The following is a 14,536-nucleotide window of genomic DNA, read 5'->3' as shown; positions in this document are numbered from 1 at the left end:
CAGCCGAATTTCCCCTGATTCAGCGGTTTTTAGTTTGGGACGAACCAAACTCAAAAATGGCGGGAAACCGGGGAGCCGAATTCAGCGAGTTCGGGAGTTCACGAATAAATCCGGCAAATTCAGGGCCGTCAGTAAGTAGCATTCTCCTCCCCCGGCCAATTGGTGGCCAAGCTGGGTCTTCTTCTGGCCAATCAGTCAGGATTGAGTACTGGAGGAATCAGCTGCTGCGCGGCCGGGCCGGGGAGAGAGAGCGAGAGAGAGAGAGAGAGAGAGAGAGAAATCCTCGTGTGTGTGTGGGGGGGTGCTTGTGCACATTTGCTCCTTTCTGTGGCTGCAGGGGGTGCATTTTGGGGGGTACAGACCCCAAACTTTTAGTGGAGCTTCAGACAAGTCTTCTTAAGAGACCCCGAAGTTTTGTAAACATTGGGTCAGGTATGGGCTCCCCCCTTTTCTCTTTCCATGGCTGCAGGGGGTGCATTTTTTGGGGTACAGACCCCAAACTTTCAGCGGAGCTTTAGACGAGCCTTGTTAAGAGACCCCCCAAGTTTTGTAGACTTTGGGTCAGGGGGTCCCGAGATATGGACCCCACCCCTTTTCCCTCCCCCCTTTTCCATTTTCGTGGCTGCAGGGGGCGCTTTTTTGGGGGTGCAGCCCCCAAACCTTCAGGATATCTCCAGACGAGCCTTCTTAAGAGACCCCCCAAGTTTTGTAAAGATGGGTTCAGTGGGGGCAGAAAAATCGGCTCCCCCTTTTCTCTTTCCGTGGCTGCAGGGGATGCATTTTTGGGGATACAGACCCCAAACTTTCAGCAGAGCTTCAGACAAGCCTTCTTAAGAGACCCCCCACGTTTTGTAAACATTGGGTCAGGGGACCCCGAGATATGGGCTTTCCCCTTTTCCCTTTCCCCTATTGGGATGAATGGATCACCCGATCCTGTATGCATCTCCAGAGCAAAACGTCCCGTGCTTAAATGGAATCGTCTTGGATTACCCAATCCTCCTCCCAGCCCCTCTTGATGGAACAGAAGACAGCCACAGTAAGACTTCTTTGGGGGCTTTAATCTATACTTTTTCTCCTGTGTGTGTGTGTGGGGGGGGAAAGCAGAGTCTGTGTGTGGGGGGGGGAGGGAGCAGTTTCTGTGGGTGGGGGGGAAGCCAAAGGGGGCTTTCGCCCGTTTTGCCTGGGGGTGTGTGCCCCCTCGAGTCTCTCTCTCCCTGGTTTGAGGGGGGGGCTTCAGTTGTATGTCCTCAGGTTTTCCCTCATTCATACGACGGTTAGGTCTATTTTGATGCTTGCTAAAACTGGTTTTCAAATGGTGACCCAAAGAATGCATTTGTCTGGTCCCGAGTCCCATGCAAAAGGGGAAATTCCACCCCCTCCTGCTCATTACGCATAGCTAGCTGCCTCTGTCCCTTTCCATGGTTTGCAAACTCCCAGGTGTCAGGTGTTGCTTTGCATGTTTGCAAAGGTGTTGCTTTGCAATTGTGTTGCTTTGCAGTGTTGCTTTGCAGTTGTGTTGCTTTGCAAACTTCTTTGCACCTGCCCTGCCCTTGCTCTCATCAGCTGATTGTCGGGGCTGGGAGCTTTGTGCTGGGCAGCAAGCTCTGCTCAGAGATGCACATTAAGGGTGGGGGGACCCCTTTAGGGGCCCATATCTCAGCCCCCCTGACCCAATCTTTACAAAACTTGGGGGGTCTGGCAAGAAGGGTCCTTTGAAGCTCCACTGAAAGTTTGGGACCTCTACCCCCAAAATGCCCCCCCCAGAGCTGCGGAAAGGTGCGGTTGTGTTTTTAATGGCTTTATTCGGCTGAATTTTTTTCCCGAACTTTGAATTCCCGCCGAATTGCACAGACCTGAAGTGGGGGAGTTCGGACTTTGGCATATCTCGAATCTAAACGGGCCGAATTCAGCCGAATCCGAACTATACCGAATTTTTTTAATTCAACAGCCCTACTGCAGCAGTGCTCCTGGCAGCCGTGGTGGTGTCACCCAGCTACATGCACCATCCAGGGCTTTTGGGAAAAGGGCATAGAGGCAGTGTGGGCTTAGGGTTACCATTTCCATGGTGGGGCATGGTGTTCTCCCAGAGTTATAAATGGTCTCCAGACTACAGCAGTCAGTTACTCTGGAGGTGGGGTTGTCCAGCGAAGACTGGCAACTGGCGGGAGGCCTCAGGGTGGGGACATGGGGAGTGGGTGTGACAGTGACATTGCCAACATCACTACATCAGTTCCAGATGCTACCTGGAAGTAGGGTTGCCAGGTCCCTCTTCGCTACCGGCAGGAGGTTTTTGGGGCAGAGCCTGAGGAGGGCAGGCAGGGTTTGGGGAAGAGAGGGACTTCAATGCCATAGAGTCCATTTGCCAAAGAGGCCATTTGCTCCAGGTATTGGCTGGAGATCAATTCTAATAGCAGGAGATCTCCAACTAGTACCTGGAGGATGACAACTCTACCTGGAAGTGACATAGGGTAGCCCTAGGAAAGTTTTTACTGTTACTGTCCCATCCAACCTACATCAGAATCCAACCTGGAGGTAACTGTTCCCCCACCACTATGCTGACTTCTCCCAGCAGGTTCCACCCCTTACTTTCCAGCTCTCCCCCCTTGTATTTCAGGGTTGAATCTAGGAGTCTTTCCTACCATCAGTCCTCTCAAGATTTTTCTCCTTTCTGTACTTTGATTGCTTTTACTCAGATATGTTTAGAACATTTTTAAAAATCTGGTCATTTAATAGCTATGTACCGATACAGAAATGCACAGAGCCAGTTCTACAACCCATCCTTTGATTTCTGTGAGCTATAGATTTTCTGCATCTTGAGTGTAAGAAGTGAATGAACGAGTGGCAGCTGTCTGTCCTGCTGGTAAATATGAGCTGCCTTCTTCTTTTTCATTGGCTTCTGATTTGGAAGGCTTATTCATAAGCAGTAATGCGAGAGTCTTCAGGGGATGGTTCATTCATTTCAATCTCTCTTCACCATTTTCTACAAGGAAGATGCCACTGCACTGAAAAAGCTATCTGGTGTCAGCACGCCTTCTCAATTATTCAGAGGCTATTTAGAGGCTAAACAAAAATTCCTCTCCTGATAAATTATTAATTGCAGAGTGGTTTTAGGGCTAAAAGGACAATGTCATTAGGTATGCATTATAAAGCTCAACAGATCAGCTTCAACAAGGGTGCATTGAAACAAATCTGCCTTGGGTTTGATGTTTTTCAAAGAAACTTTCTTGATGCTTGAGGACAATTTTTCTGAACTGTCTATATCCATTAGGAATCAAGGACAATGGTTGGGAAATGTGGATGTTCCAACCACAAGGAATGGTTGATGTTACAATGGGTAGTAATCCTGACTACCTGAGTAAGTGCACAATCCTGTCTGCATTTATCTAAAAGCAGTAGGATTTATCTGGCTAAATATATGCATAGGATTGGTCTGCATAGTGCTGTTGAAACCACTGGTTTAAAATTGTCCAGGCCAGGTTGAACAGATCTTCCATGAACTGAGCTGCAGTGGCTGTTTCAGCTTAGTTCACTGGGGCATTCTTACTATGGGATAAATCCCCCAGCTCATCATAAGGATTTGATGATTTTTGTTCTGCTGCCACAAACCTGTGAAGACTGGTTTTATGGTAAGACGCAATTCAAGAATGACTCATGACAACATAAAAGGTTTCATATTTATTTGGTCCATCAACGTTCTGCCCTTTCTTTCAAATGTTTTATTCTCACAATAACCCCATGAAGGCAGGTTCAGCTGAGAAACAGCACGGGATACTCAGTGGGTTACAGGGTGGAGCATTTCAGGCAGGCTCTCTCCTCTGGTGGGATGTTTTTAAAGTGGCGAAGCAAAGATTGCACGTGCGGCCGCGCCAACGCGATAGTGTCACTTCCAGTTTACACCCGGAAGTGCCGCATCGCAAGGGGCCTTTTACCACTCAAACTGGGAGTTTCAGTGGTAAAAGGCCCCTTGCGATGTGGCGCTTCCAGGTGTAAACAGGAAGTGACACGTCACGGCGGGCAGGCGCATGTGTATGCATTGCCCACTGACCCTCAGCTGGTCAGTGGACAGCCAGGTGGAGGTTTGCTTGCCACCATCTGGCACTTGGCTACCCTACCAATATTAAATTTTTGGGACATTGGGCTGCATCTACATGCTATACATGCTATAGCAACAGCAGCAAGCAGGGTGGGAATGGGCAAAAACAGGGTCTGCACACACCTGTTCTCACTCCATCATCTGCTGAAGCTGGAGAGTGAGAGACTCAAAACAGACAAAAGGAAATATTTCTTCACACAAAGCAGAATTAAATTGTGGAACTCTCTGCCCCAGGATGTGGTGATGACTGCCTACTTGGCTGCCACATCCTCACGAGTAGTACATTGCTCTAGACATCAGGAGAGGATTCAAAGGATCACAAAAAACCCTTACACCATGCAGCACTTAAAGCTCGGCTTCGAAAGTTAGTCAGACTGTCCCTTGTGTCACCCAACATGCCACCTCCCAAATTAAGGTTTACTTAGGAAGAAGGCTCAAATGTAGTACAAGTAGCTCTGGCTAGTGTTGGGGGAGACTCCTAGTGATGTCTGAAAATGAAGTGCCTGCATGTGCCTAAGAATCATGGAGGAGAGGGTTATTCATGGCTACTAGTAAAAATGGATACTAGTCATGATGCAATACCTATTTTTTCCAGGATCAGAAGAGCATGCCTATTGTACTAGGTGCTGTGGAACATAGGCAGGATAATGCTGCTGCAGTCGTCTTGTTTGGGGGCTTCCTAGAGGCACCTGGTTGGCCACTGGGTGAACAGACTGCTGGACTTGATGGACCTTGGTCTGATCCAGCAGGGCCTTTCTTATGTTCTTATGTAATGTTGAGACTGAAAAATTAAGGAATGTGACTTAATAACATTAGTGCCCACATCAGCACATTTCTTTTTCCTCCATTCCCCAGAAGTGTTCTGGAATACAATTATTCTTGCTCCATAGAGCAAGAAGCTGAAGGACTGGGACTGTATGCAGTTGCCTGTAAGTGTTGCATCTGTTCGTTGGCATGTTTCTAGCTCTACCCATCCTGTCCCATATCTCATTTGTACATTAAATAATTAATGACTATGGGGCCATGAAAGTCTTTCCTTTGCAGAGGGCATCCCCTCCATGTAATGCTGTTGATTAACCACAAACCCAGTGGAAACCATTCAATGAGTTCTTCTGTCTTTGTATACATATTCTTCAGGTCTCGATGCATACTGGCATGTGGAGCAATGTATTCTTATGGCACCGGAAGAACATGATGAGCAATGTATTCTTATGGCACCGGTGAGAGATTCAAAACAGATAAAAGGAAGTAGTTTTTCACACAACGCATAGTTAAATTGTGGAACTCCTTGCCCCAGGATGTGGTGATGGCTGCCTGCTTGGAGGGCTTTAAGAGGGGAGTGGACATATTCATGGAGGAGAGGGGTATTCATGGCTATTAGTTGGAATGGATACTAGTCATGCTGCATACCTATTCTCTCTAGTATCAGAGGAGCATGCCTATTATCTTAGGTGCTGTGGAACACAGGCAGGATGGTGCTGCTGCAGTGGTCTTGTTTGGGGGCTTCCTAGAGGCACCTGGTTGGCCACTGTGTGAACAGACTGCTGGACTTGATGGGCCTTGGTCTGATCCAGCAGGGCCTTTCTTATGTTCTTATGTTCTTAATGGATTACAGTCCGACTCTAAGGGAGAATACACATATTGTTAGTGATTGCACTCTGTAACCATTCGCTTCCTTGCTTTTCTTATCCACATGGAAAAATTCAGGAGGTGAATGATACTATAGTTCAGTAACTGGCAACAGGTGCATCCGGTCTAACAAAAAACAGTAACAGGCTCCCTGTTTTGAAGTAAATACTCCGTTGGGCGATTTTTACTCAGGTGACTGACTTGGATAGTAATGGTTTACCCTCGTGAATCTGGACTTTCATTTTTATGCCTAAGAAACACGTGCAGAACAATTCAGGGATTGGGACTTTTTTAAAAAAAAAGTTAAACATTAACGATTTGGCACAAATTTCAGAATTTTGTGGGTGTGTGAAAATAAGTTTTAATCTCCTCTTCCTGGTTACCAACATTTATCGGCAAGGACAGAGGGTCAAGAGGAAGCACATTGTGCCTCAGCCCAGACTTTAATGAGAACCCCCTCCGCAAGCACTTTTAAAATTATATTTTAATTGTTGCTTTTTTTAGTTTTATATTGATCTGAGCTGATTTGGGAGCCAATTTTTCTGAAAGCATGCTAAAATTGACATAAATAAATGGGAAAACAGTCAGCTCATGATCATTAGTTTACCCATCAACCATTTCAATATTTCATGTGTCATGTTTTTCTCTCTTGGATTACCATCTTGAAAACCTGGTTTAGATACCCGAGGCCCACTTCTTCTGCATTCTCTGTTAACAACACCTTCCCCATTTCCTTCCTCATCTCCATTCTTCTGGTTTGTATGTCAAACTCTTTGTTTTTCACTGTCTTGCACATAAACACAGACCATCACCACTTCCCATTTAATGTCCCTCTTTCCATGAAATTATGTGAAATCTAGCCTTAAAATTTCAGACTTTTTCCCTGACTTTGTTTGATAGGGTAGAGACAGTACCGGAAGATTCAGGTCCATATCCTTAGCTGTATGTTTGAGTTGGACAAAGTTCCTTCTAACACTTCCACTGTTGAAAAATCCTTTGGGTTTTTCTTTTGATTGCTTCAGGCTTCTTACCATAAGTGTTTGTTTTTGGGTCAAGGGGAAAATTGGTGGTCTTGACCCTCTGGTGCAAAATGGAAAGGAGCCATTGGACTGTTGCTGTGACAGTCCCACCCATGAGATCTTTTTAGTTAAGGTGTCCCTCAGGGCAACTTGTCTTAGCCTTGGTAAGAGCTGTGGTGATTCCAGCACCAAGGGAGTACTGCTATCTTTTTCTTGATATTGCCATGTTGGAACCGGAAGGTTCTCATCCATTGTTTTCAAAAGTTGTTTGACTCTTGTATCTTGCAAAGCCAAAGGACTCTGGTTGACAATTCTGTTTTCAGTCGCTGACCTTGGTGTTTGCCTACTCATACATGACGTCGAGGACCTTTGAACCGGGTCGCTGATGGAATATGCCGGGTTATTTCCCACAGTAGAAGTTGGTTCCTCAGATAAATATACTTTTCTGGCTTCTGCAACGTCTTTAACATTTTCCACATTTTCCTGAGGGTCCAACAAGGTGCGATTTAGTGGTTCACATGGTGATTTAGGAGGCTCAAAATGAACTAATTCTCTGTCCGCAAACTTGGAAACTAAATGGAACATAAGAATACATATCAATTCATTCAGAAATTATAACTGCAGTCAAAAACAGAAATATAAAAGGTGTTTTCCACTTCCTTTTGGAGACTAGAATTTAGTAGGACTGTGTGATGTCTTGGAAGGCGGACTTCCGAAATGAGAATGCAAGTAAATACTGGCACAGTCTACAACTATGTGGGGATTGAGATGCTGCTTCAGGAACTTCCAAGGTGCTTGTCCAGGACTACCTGCACTGACCTTAAGTGGCATACTAGGTATCAATTATGTTCATTCTAAGAAAACTAGTGCTAATTATACACACACACTTTTTGGTTAGGAAGGCAGGCTACACACAGGGTCAGCCTTCAGGCAGAATAGTCTGCAGTTACTGTTTCGGAGGGAAACAAGATTCAGTAAAGTCCATCTCGTTGAATTCCAGGTTGCAAAACTGCTACAATAACAACAAAACAACCTGCCCTAAAACCTACAGTATTTTAAGGGCATTTTATTGCAATTGTTTTACATCTTCTTCATACCTTATAAATACATTTGCAGTGCTATCAGTACAAGACTTATTGACTAGTGTGAACTGTAAAATGTGGGGTGTATCCCTTTAAAACATAGAAATGTTGCCCAAGAAAGGTTCAGGTTCCTACTTCCTCATCTTTTAAAGTAAAATGAACTGAATTTTACATAAATGCAAACTTCACACTTTTCAAGAGATTTAGATATTCAAACCCAAGTATAAGTGTGAAGTGAGAAATGTCTCTAAGGGTCAAAGTAGATGGGCTATGATCTCCCATCCCAGAAAACTGAAAGCTGTGCAGGGCCCTGATTTTGTGCTGGTGCTATATTAGGAGTGTGGAGGCAGCTCAGCCTTCTCGTTCCCATTTTTCTGGCTGAAACCTGGGAGCTGGCTTTCTTATCAGTCTTCTGAAGAAGCAATGATGAATACATGTCTTCTGACCATCTTTTTACTTTCAAAGGCCGTAACAGTGCAGAGAGCCTGGTTACAATTAGCAAAACTGTGCTAGGATGATGAATGACCCCAGAGAGGAATCGTAGTAAGGTCTATGCAATGGGTAGGGTTGCCAGGTCCCTCTTCGCCAGGGGCGGGAGGTTTTGGGGGTGGAGCCTGAGGAGGGCGGGGTTTGGGGAGGGGAGGGACTTCAATGCCATAGAGTCCAATTGGCAAAGTGGCCATTTTCTCCAGAGGAACTGATCTCTATCGGCTGGAGATCAGTTGTAATAGCAGGAGATCTCCAGATAGTACCTGAAGTTTGGCAACTCTAGCAATGGATATTGTCGAAGGCTTTCACGGTCAGAGTTCATCGGTTCTTGTAGGCTATCCGGGCTGTGTGACCGTGGCCTTGGTATTTTCTTTCCTGACGTTTTGCCAGCCGCTGTGGCAGGCATCTTCAGAGGAGTAACACTGAAGGACACTGAGAGACAGTCCTTCAGTGTTACTCCTCTGAAGATTCCTGCCACAGCGGCTGGCGAAACGTCAGGAAAGAAAATACCAAGACCACGGTCACACAGCCCGGATAGCCTACAAGAACCGATCTAGCAATGGAGTGTACACTCAGGAAACTGTTTTTAGGATTGTACTGCCCAATCATGAACCTCCCAGCGTCTCACCAGTTCTGCGCTTAATTCACTCACATATATGTTAATTGTAGTAGCTGATAATACCTCCCATTTACATCATTTACCTATGTTTTTCAATCATTGTTGAGGGCATGATTGAGTAACAAATGTAATGTGGGAATAAATGCTGAGCCTATTTTGTCCTTGCTTTTCATCACAGTCCCATTCCCTTCAAGTATCATAAATGTATAACATTCTGTGATTAGCAAGGCAATATGTTTTACCTTCAGGTAAGATTTCTTGGTTTTCCAAGGTAATGGCAATTTCATCTTCCTGGATTGTATAAGGCGTTTCTGTGTTCAGCACAGAAGGAAATGTTTTACTGTCATAAGTTTTCAGATTTTCTGCAGCAACTTCTTCTACCTTTTGAGAAACTGGAATATCAGCGTTTTGACTTAGGTTTCCAAGTGATTTACCATCAAGCTTTTTAGGTGCACTTTCCTTCTGCAAACACACACAGGTGATATAACCATAAACGAAAAGGAAGATCAGATGACAAATTAAATGTTGGAAGTTTTGGTAGCTGACTTTAGTCCTGCAAATATTGGCACTGTGATTGCAGAGTATGGGACTGAATATTCATATTTTTGCAATTAATAATCTATATGCAATAAAGCGAGTGGTATAAAAACTGGAGTTGTTATATGAAACTCCTGTTCCCAAGTGTACTCTGCACATACTGTTATTTCCACGTAATTATACCTCTATTTTTTATTTAAAGTATTTCAAAATGTAAACAAATCACAAAGGCTAGTCATAAAAATAGAAGAATTTATTTTCTGTCTCAGGCCAAGATCCATCTAGTCTAGCAATATAGTTTTCAACAGCAGCCAGTGAGATGCTTCTGAGAAACTCGTTACATTTAGCTATCATGGCTAATAGCCATTGACAGGCAGAGAGAAATTCTTATAATATCCCTTACCTATGCAGGAGCCTTACAAAATTTCACCATGAGCCACCTTTTTGGGGTAAGAATTAATACACATCTAGTATTTAAAATGTGCCAAAATGTGGTTGTGGCATATACATAGCATTGTGGGATGCAAGTGCTCCAATTAATGTCACTTTCTTTGGGCATGGGGCACCAACAAGAAAAAATCAGTTTGGACTCTCATTAAAAGCAGTGAAATCAGATACAGTGCTGACTAATTTAAAATGCATTATTTTAAGCTGGCTTGTGCCTGAGGAGATTCCATTGCTTTCAGGGGAATCAAAATGCCATTGTAATCAGAATGACACCCTTCAAAGTCCAAAGGGCTTAGAAGGGTGTAACTCTGTTTAGGTTAGCACTGTTAAAGGTGTAATCCACATTCCCCTGAAAGTTTTGGAAGGCTGGCTTTAAAGTATCTTCCACTGCCTTTTTAAGAAGTTTATCACAGCATCAAAGAGGAACATCTGAAAAATACAGACTAATGGAGAATATTTTCTAATGGCATGTCTAGACTACATGCTTACTTTGGTTTTATACCATTTTAAACTCTCATGACTAGGGCTGTGCACCATCCCCCCCCCCCCCAGTATTTTGTAGGTTCGGGATGATTAAACCTGGAAACTTTCAAAAAGCCAAAAAAGCCGAATATAAATGATTTGACTTTTCTGAATAATTGAATTTTTTCAGGTTTGATAAAACCTGAAAAATATGTGGGGGTCATCTGTTGTCTCCGATCTTGGGGTGGCAGGGGATGCCGATCTAAGTGCTGGGCTCTAACCCAGTGCTTAGATCTGCATCCACTATAGCCTCCAATCTCACAGGGGATGTGGATCTAAGCAGATCCCCGCTGCCTGCAGTCTCTGAAGTCCAGAGTCTGCAGGTGGTAGGGATCTGGCTCAACCAGCCAGTAAGAAAGGGGGGAGAGGGAGGGGAGGCAGGGGACAAAAATGGTGGTGGGGCCAAAGTGGCCCCAAATTATGCCAAACAATTCACTTTTTTCAACTCCCTTTTATTGCCGCCATTTTTTTTAAACCATAGAGAAACCACCGAAAAATACCAAAAAGGGTTTGTTTTCCAGTTCGGATTTACCGAATGCACACCCCTACTCATGGCTTCCCAAAAAATACCCTGGAACTTTTATGAGTATACTGTGTATTATCCATGCTAGTCCTCCTCATAGAAATACAGCCTGATATGTCCTAACAGTTAACTCTACTTTGAGCTCTGAAGCCAATGAGATGCAGCAGAACTAACCTTTGATGGCCATTTTTTAAAAAAAGCAAAGATATTCCTTGTTGGGCAAGCCCAATTAAACGTTTCTTCAAAATAAAAGCAATGTATAGGCTATATGGCTCTCCCAATGCTTAAACGTATTTTAAATTGCAACCAAACAGTTGCAAAAAAAACCCAAAAAACCCTACACATTATTTTTAAGGAATTTCTGTAAGGAGCACTCAGTTGGTTTAAATCTTTTAAAGCCCTCTTAAAACCATATACTACATTAATGGGGAATATGAGATGACATTAGAAATTTAGCCAAATGCAATCAAAGTGTCTCTCAGGATTTACATACATTTACATATGGTTAAGAAAACAAATTTTCATCTTGGAGTTTGCAAACTGTCACCTTATTTACAGTGCATCAGCAAGCTTGCTGTGGTTCATTTTATAACCAGGCCTCTTAAGAGCTAATTGGTTAAGCACCTGGGCAGGAAGCTCTTTGGCAGGAACACTATTTCTGCAAGGCTTAACTATAAAGTTTTGGATGGCAAATTGTAATCATTAGGCTCTTTTTCTACAACAGAACACATAAAATGCATATAGACTGCTTGAAGAATTCACAGTGCATAAAAGTACAGACCATGTTTTATGTTTCACCAGTAATTTACAGCTTGAATCTGACCACAGAGCAGGGAGCCCTATTGGTCACCTGTAGTCATTTAAAAGCCAAATTTTCAGTATGCTTCCATATGAAACCAAATCGCTATCATACCGAAAAGTATCTTTTGTGACCAGCTGTTTGAAGTCAGAATTTTAGAAAGTGAGACATTACACTTGAATAAATTGAACTTTTAGGGTCATTCCAGATAAGTGTTTTATTGGACAAACAAAGTACAGTTAAATCTTAGTTGATGTGAGGGAATGAGATGTCTTCTTCCTTTCTCCATGTCTATTGAGGGAAATAATATTTTACACTCTGTTCAAATAGCAATATCTTAGCACTTGAAAAATGTGAAATATCCACCCCCCATTGCACATCTACTACTGTGTGGTGCCATGTATAATGTGTGGTTATGCAAATACCAGGGCCATCTACAAGGGTGTGCACAAAAAATTCTGAATCAGATTGTTGAATATCAGAAATAAAGGAAGTTTTATCAGGAAATAAATCCATTATTCATTTCTGTTGGTTTCAATAGTGAACGCATTGTCTGGGTATAACTCCACCCAACCAACTGGGATGCTGAACCCCTCACCCAAAGGATCCTCCCTTCTAAATTTCATGTAGATAAGAGAAAGAGTAGCCGTTTTATAGGCAACTATATGGAGTTATTCCAGTCTTAGATTGAAATAAATCTGAATAGGATGGCACTATCAACATTAGTTACAGAGAAAGCCTAGGCAATGTGAATTGGGGTGCATGTGAGCATTTCTCTCCTTTCTGGGGATATTCAAGAAGGGCATGGGGGATCTGTTTTAAACAGAAGCAGCTGAGAAAAGCTACATTCCCATCTCCTTACTTCTACCATCAGAGCCAGGCTGGGAGAAAAATACTGAAAACATTGGAGGGTTTTTTCATTCATTCATTTATTTAGAACATTTTAATGCCGCCTCTATAGGAACCTATCTGAGATGGCTAACAAAGTAAAAATGATAAAAACAAAACATTATATATTAATTAAAATCCAGCATTTAAAAAGCTGTTTTCCCACTTGGAAACAGTGCTGGGTGGGAGAATATCCCATGTGAAGGGAAATAACCCCCCCCACCACCACCATGTTGTTTCCATGTGGGAACATGGCTTGGGGCGGAGGCAGGAGCCATTCCTCTTCCACAGCAGTTTACTGAGACTGTTTGGGCTCTCCTATATTTTAAAAAAGCTATCCCTTACAGCTGCTGCGTGGCTATGAGGAACCTTTGTTGGGTCCAGTGTACCCAGACCTAACTCAATAAAGTCTGAATGTGTAGTTTTGTTTGTTTTATTTATTATACCACATTTATATCCCACCTTTCTGCCCTCAGTATTACTTGTGAGTCGCCGGCCCCACACACTTAAAATATCTTATAGCCTCAATGGGGCCCCTTTTTCATTTCTTTTTCTGAAGTTCACAACCAGGATGATGGATGTTTTCAGCTAAAACATCACCTTAAACTTATATCTAACCCTTAACTGTATGAAAGCTCACTAGAACAAAATTGTGAGAACATTCTACATGCTGGAAGTAAACATTTGGCAACTTGGTTGTGCTGATTTAGAGATCCGTATATATAAATTGTCTCATAACTTGATCACATACATTTACATTGCAATCCTGAGCGGCGTTATGCCTTTCTAATTCCACTGAAGTGAATGAGTTTAAGAGGGTGTATCTATGTTTAGGATTGCATTGCAATGGTTTTTAGCTGCATTCATGAAGATATTAGGGGGTTCCAAAGTCATTTGAGGAGAGGCTGTTAGGGTTGTGCATATCCATATACCCGAACTGAAAATAAACCTGAAATTCTGTTTTTCCGGGTTTTGGCTATTTGCCTTTGCTCAGATGCACAGCTCTGTGCTTTCTCCCATTTTTCTAACTTTGACTGGTTTTGTTGGGGCCACCTTTTGGGTAGGGGTTGTGTAATCAGCGTCAACTTGGTCTGACCAAACTTTCCATCACCATTCAGTGGAGTGATCTGGATAAAGATAGTCTGGAGGCAGAAGGGTCATTTAAAGGACAGGGCTCACCCAGTCCTGTCCGGAGGGATATACCCTCCAACTAAAAAGCACCAGCTTCAACAACTGCTGAATAGGCTTCATTCTGAAGAAGACTGCTCACCCGCATGAATGAGCAATCTCCTTCACAAGAGATGCCTTGGTCATGACTTCAGCTGGCTCCGATATCACCCCCCAAAAAACCTGCTCTCAAACTGAAGGTCGCCCCGAGTAGAGGCTTAGTTTCCCCCACACCATGACCATCTCTTGAAATCAGATTCTTGATGGCCATAATAAAGGACTGTTCACAAGATGTCATTTGCCACCAAAATAAATGCTTTCCATGCCTTATTTTTCTTGCATTTAAGCCGTTTTCGTTAGTTTGGAAGCTAATTTGCATGGCGGCCCAGATATGAAGGGAACCCCCAGAGTTTGAGTCGCCAGCCTGCCAATTGGCTCTTCCCACCAGTCCTTGGCAACATTGAATTCTGAACCAGAGAACCAATTGGACAGCTCGGCTCGCAAATGCCTGGAGGATGGGGGTGACCCCATTGTGGGCCCATAAAATTGGACCCACTGTCCCAATGTTCACCAAACTTTGGTGTCCATCTAAGAGTGTCTCTTGCAGTTATGCTGCAAATTTGGTGACTCTATCTCCAAAAATGCCCCCACAAGAGCTTCATAAAATTCTCCATAGACTAAAATGGACCTGAATTATTTTGGGAAACCCAGAAATAAAGCCA

The 14,536-nt window shown here is 43.5% G+C and overlaps 1 protein-coding gene across 1 annotated transcript in view; it reads right to left on the bottom strand.

Annotated features, from left to right (window-relative positions):
- The window catches only part of LOC130483428 (hormonally up-regulated neu tumor-associated kinase homolog A-like), a 104,655-nt gene that overhangs the window by 63,087 nt on the left and 27,032 nt on the right, over positions 1 to 14,536 (bottom strand). The window contains exons 8-9 of the mRNA XM_056856187.1: positions 9,174 to 9,393; positions 7,183 to 7,313 (exon numbers count right to left, since the gene is read on the bottom strand). Coding sequence (XP_056712165.1) covers positions 7,183 to 7,313; positions 9,174 to 9,393 — 351 coding nt within the window. The remainder of the gene's footprint in view (positions 1 to 7,182; positions 7,314 to 9,173; positions 9,394 to 14,536) is intronic.

Source organism: Euleptes europaea, chromosome 10 (assembly GCF_029931775.1).
Source record: "Euleptes europaea isolate rEulEur1 chromosome 10, rEulEur1.hap1, whole genome shotgun sequence".
In the NCBI taxonomy this organism is placed as follows: domain Eukaryota; kingdom Metazoa; phylum Chordata; class Lepidosauria; order Squamata; family Sphaerodactylidae; genus Euleptes; species Euleptes europaea.
Note: the sequence above shows the minus strand (reverse complement) of the source record. Positions and strands in the feature narration are given on the sequence as shown.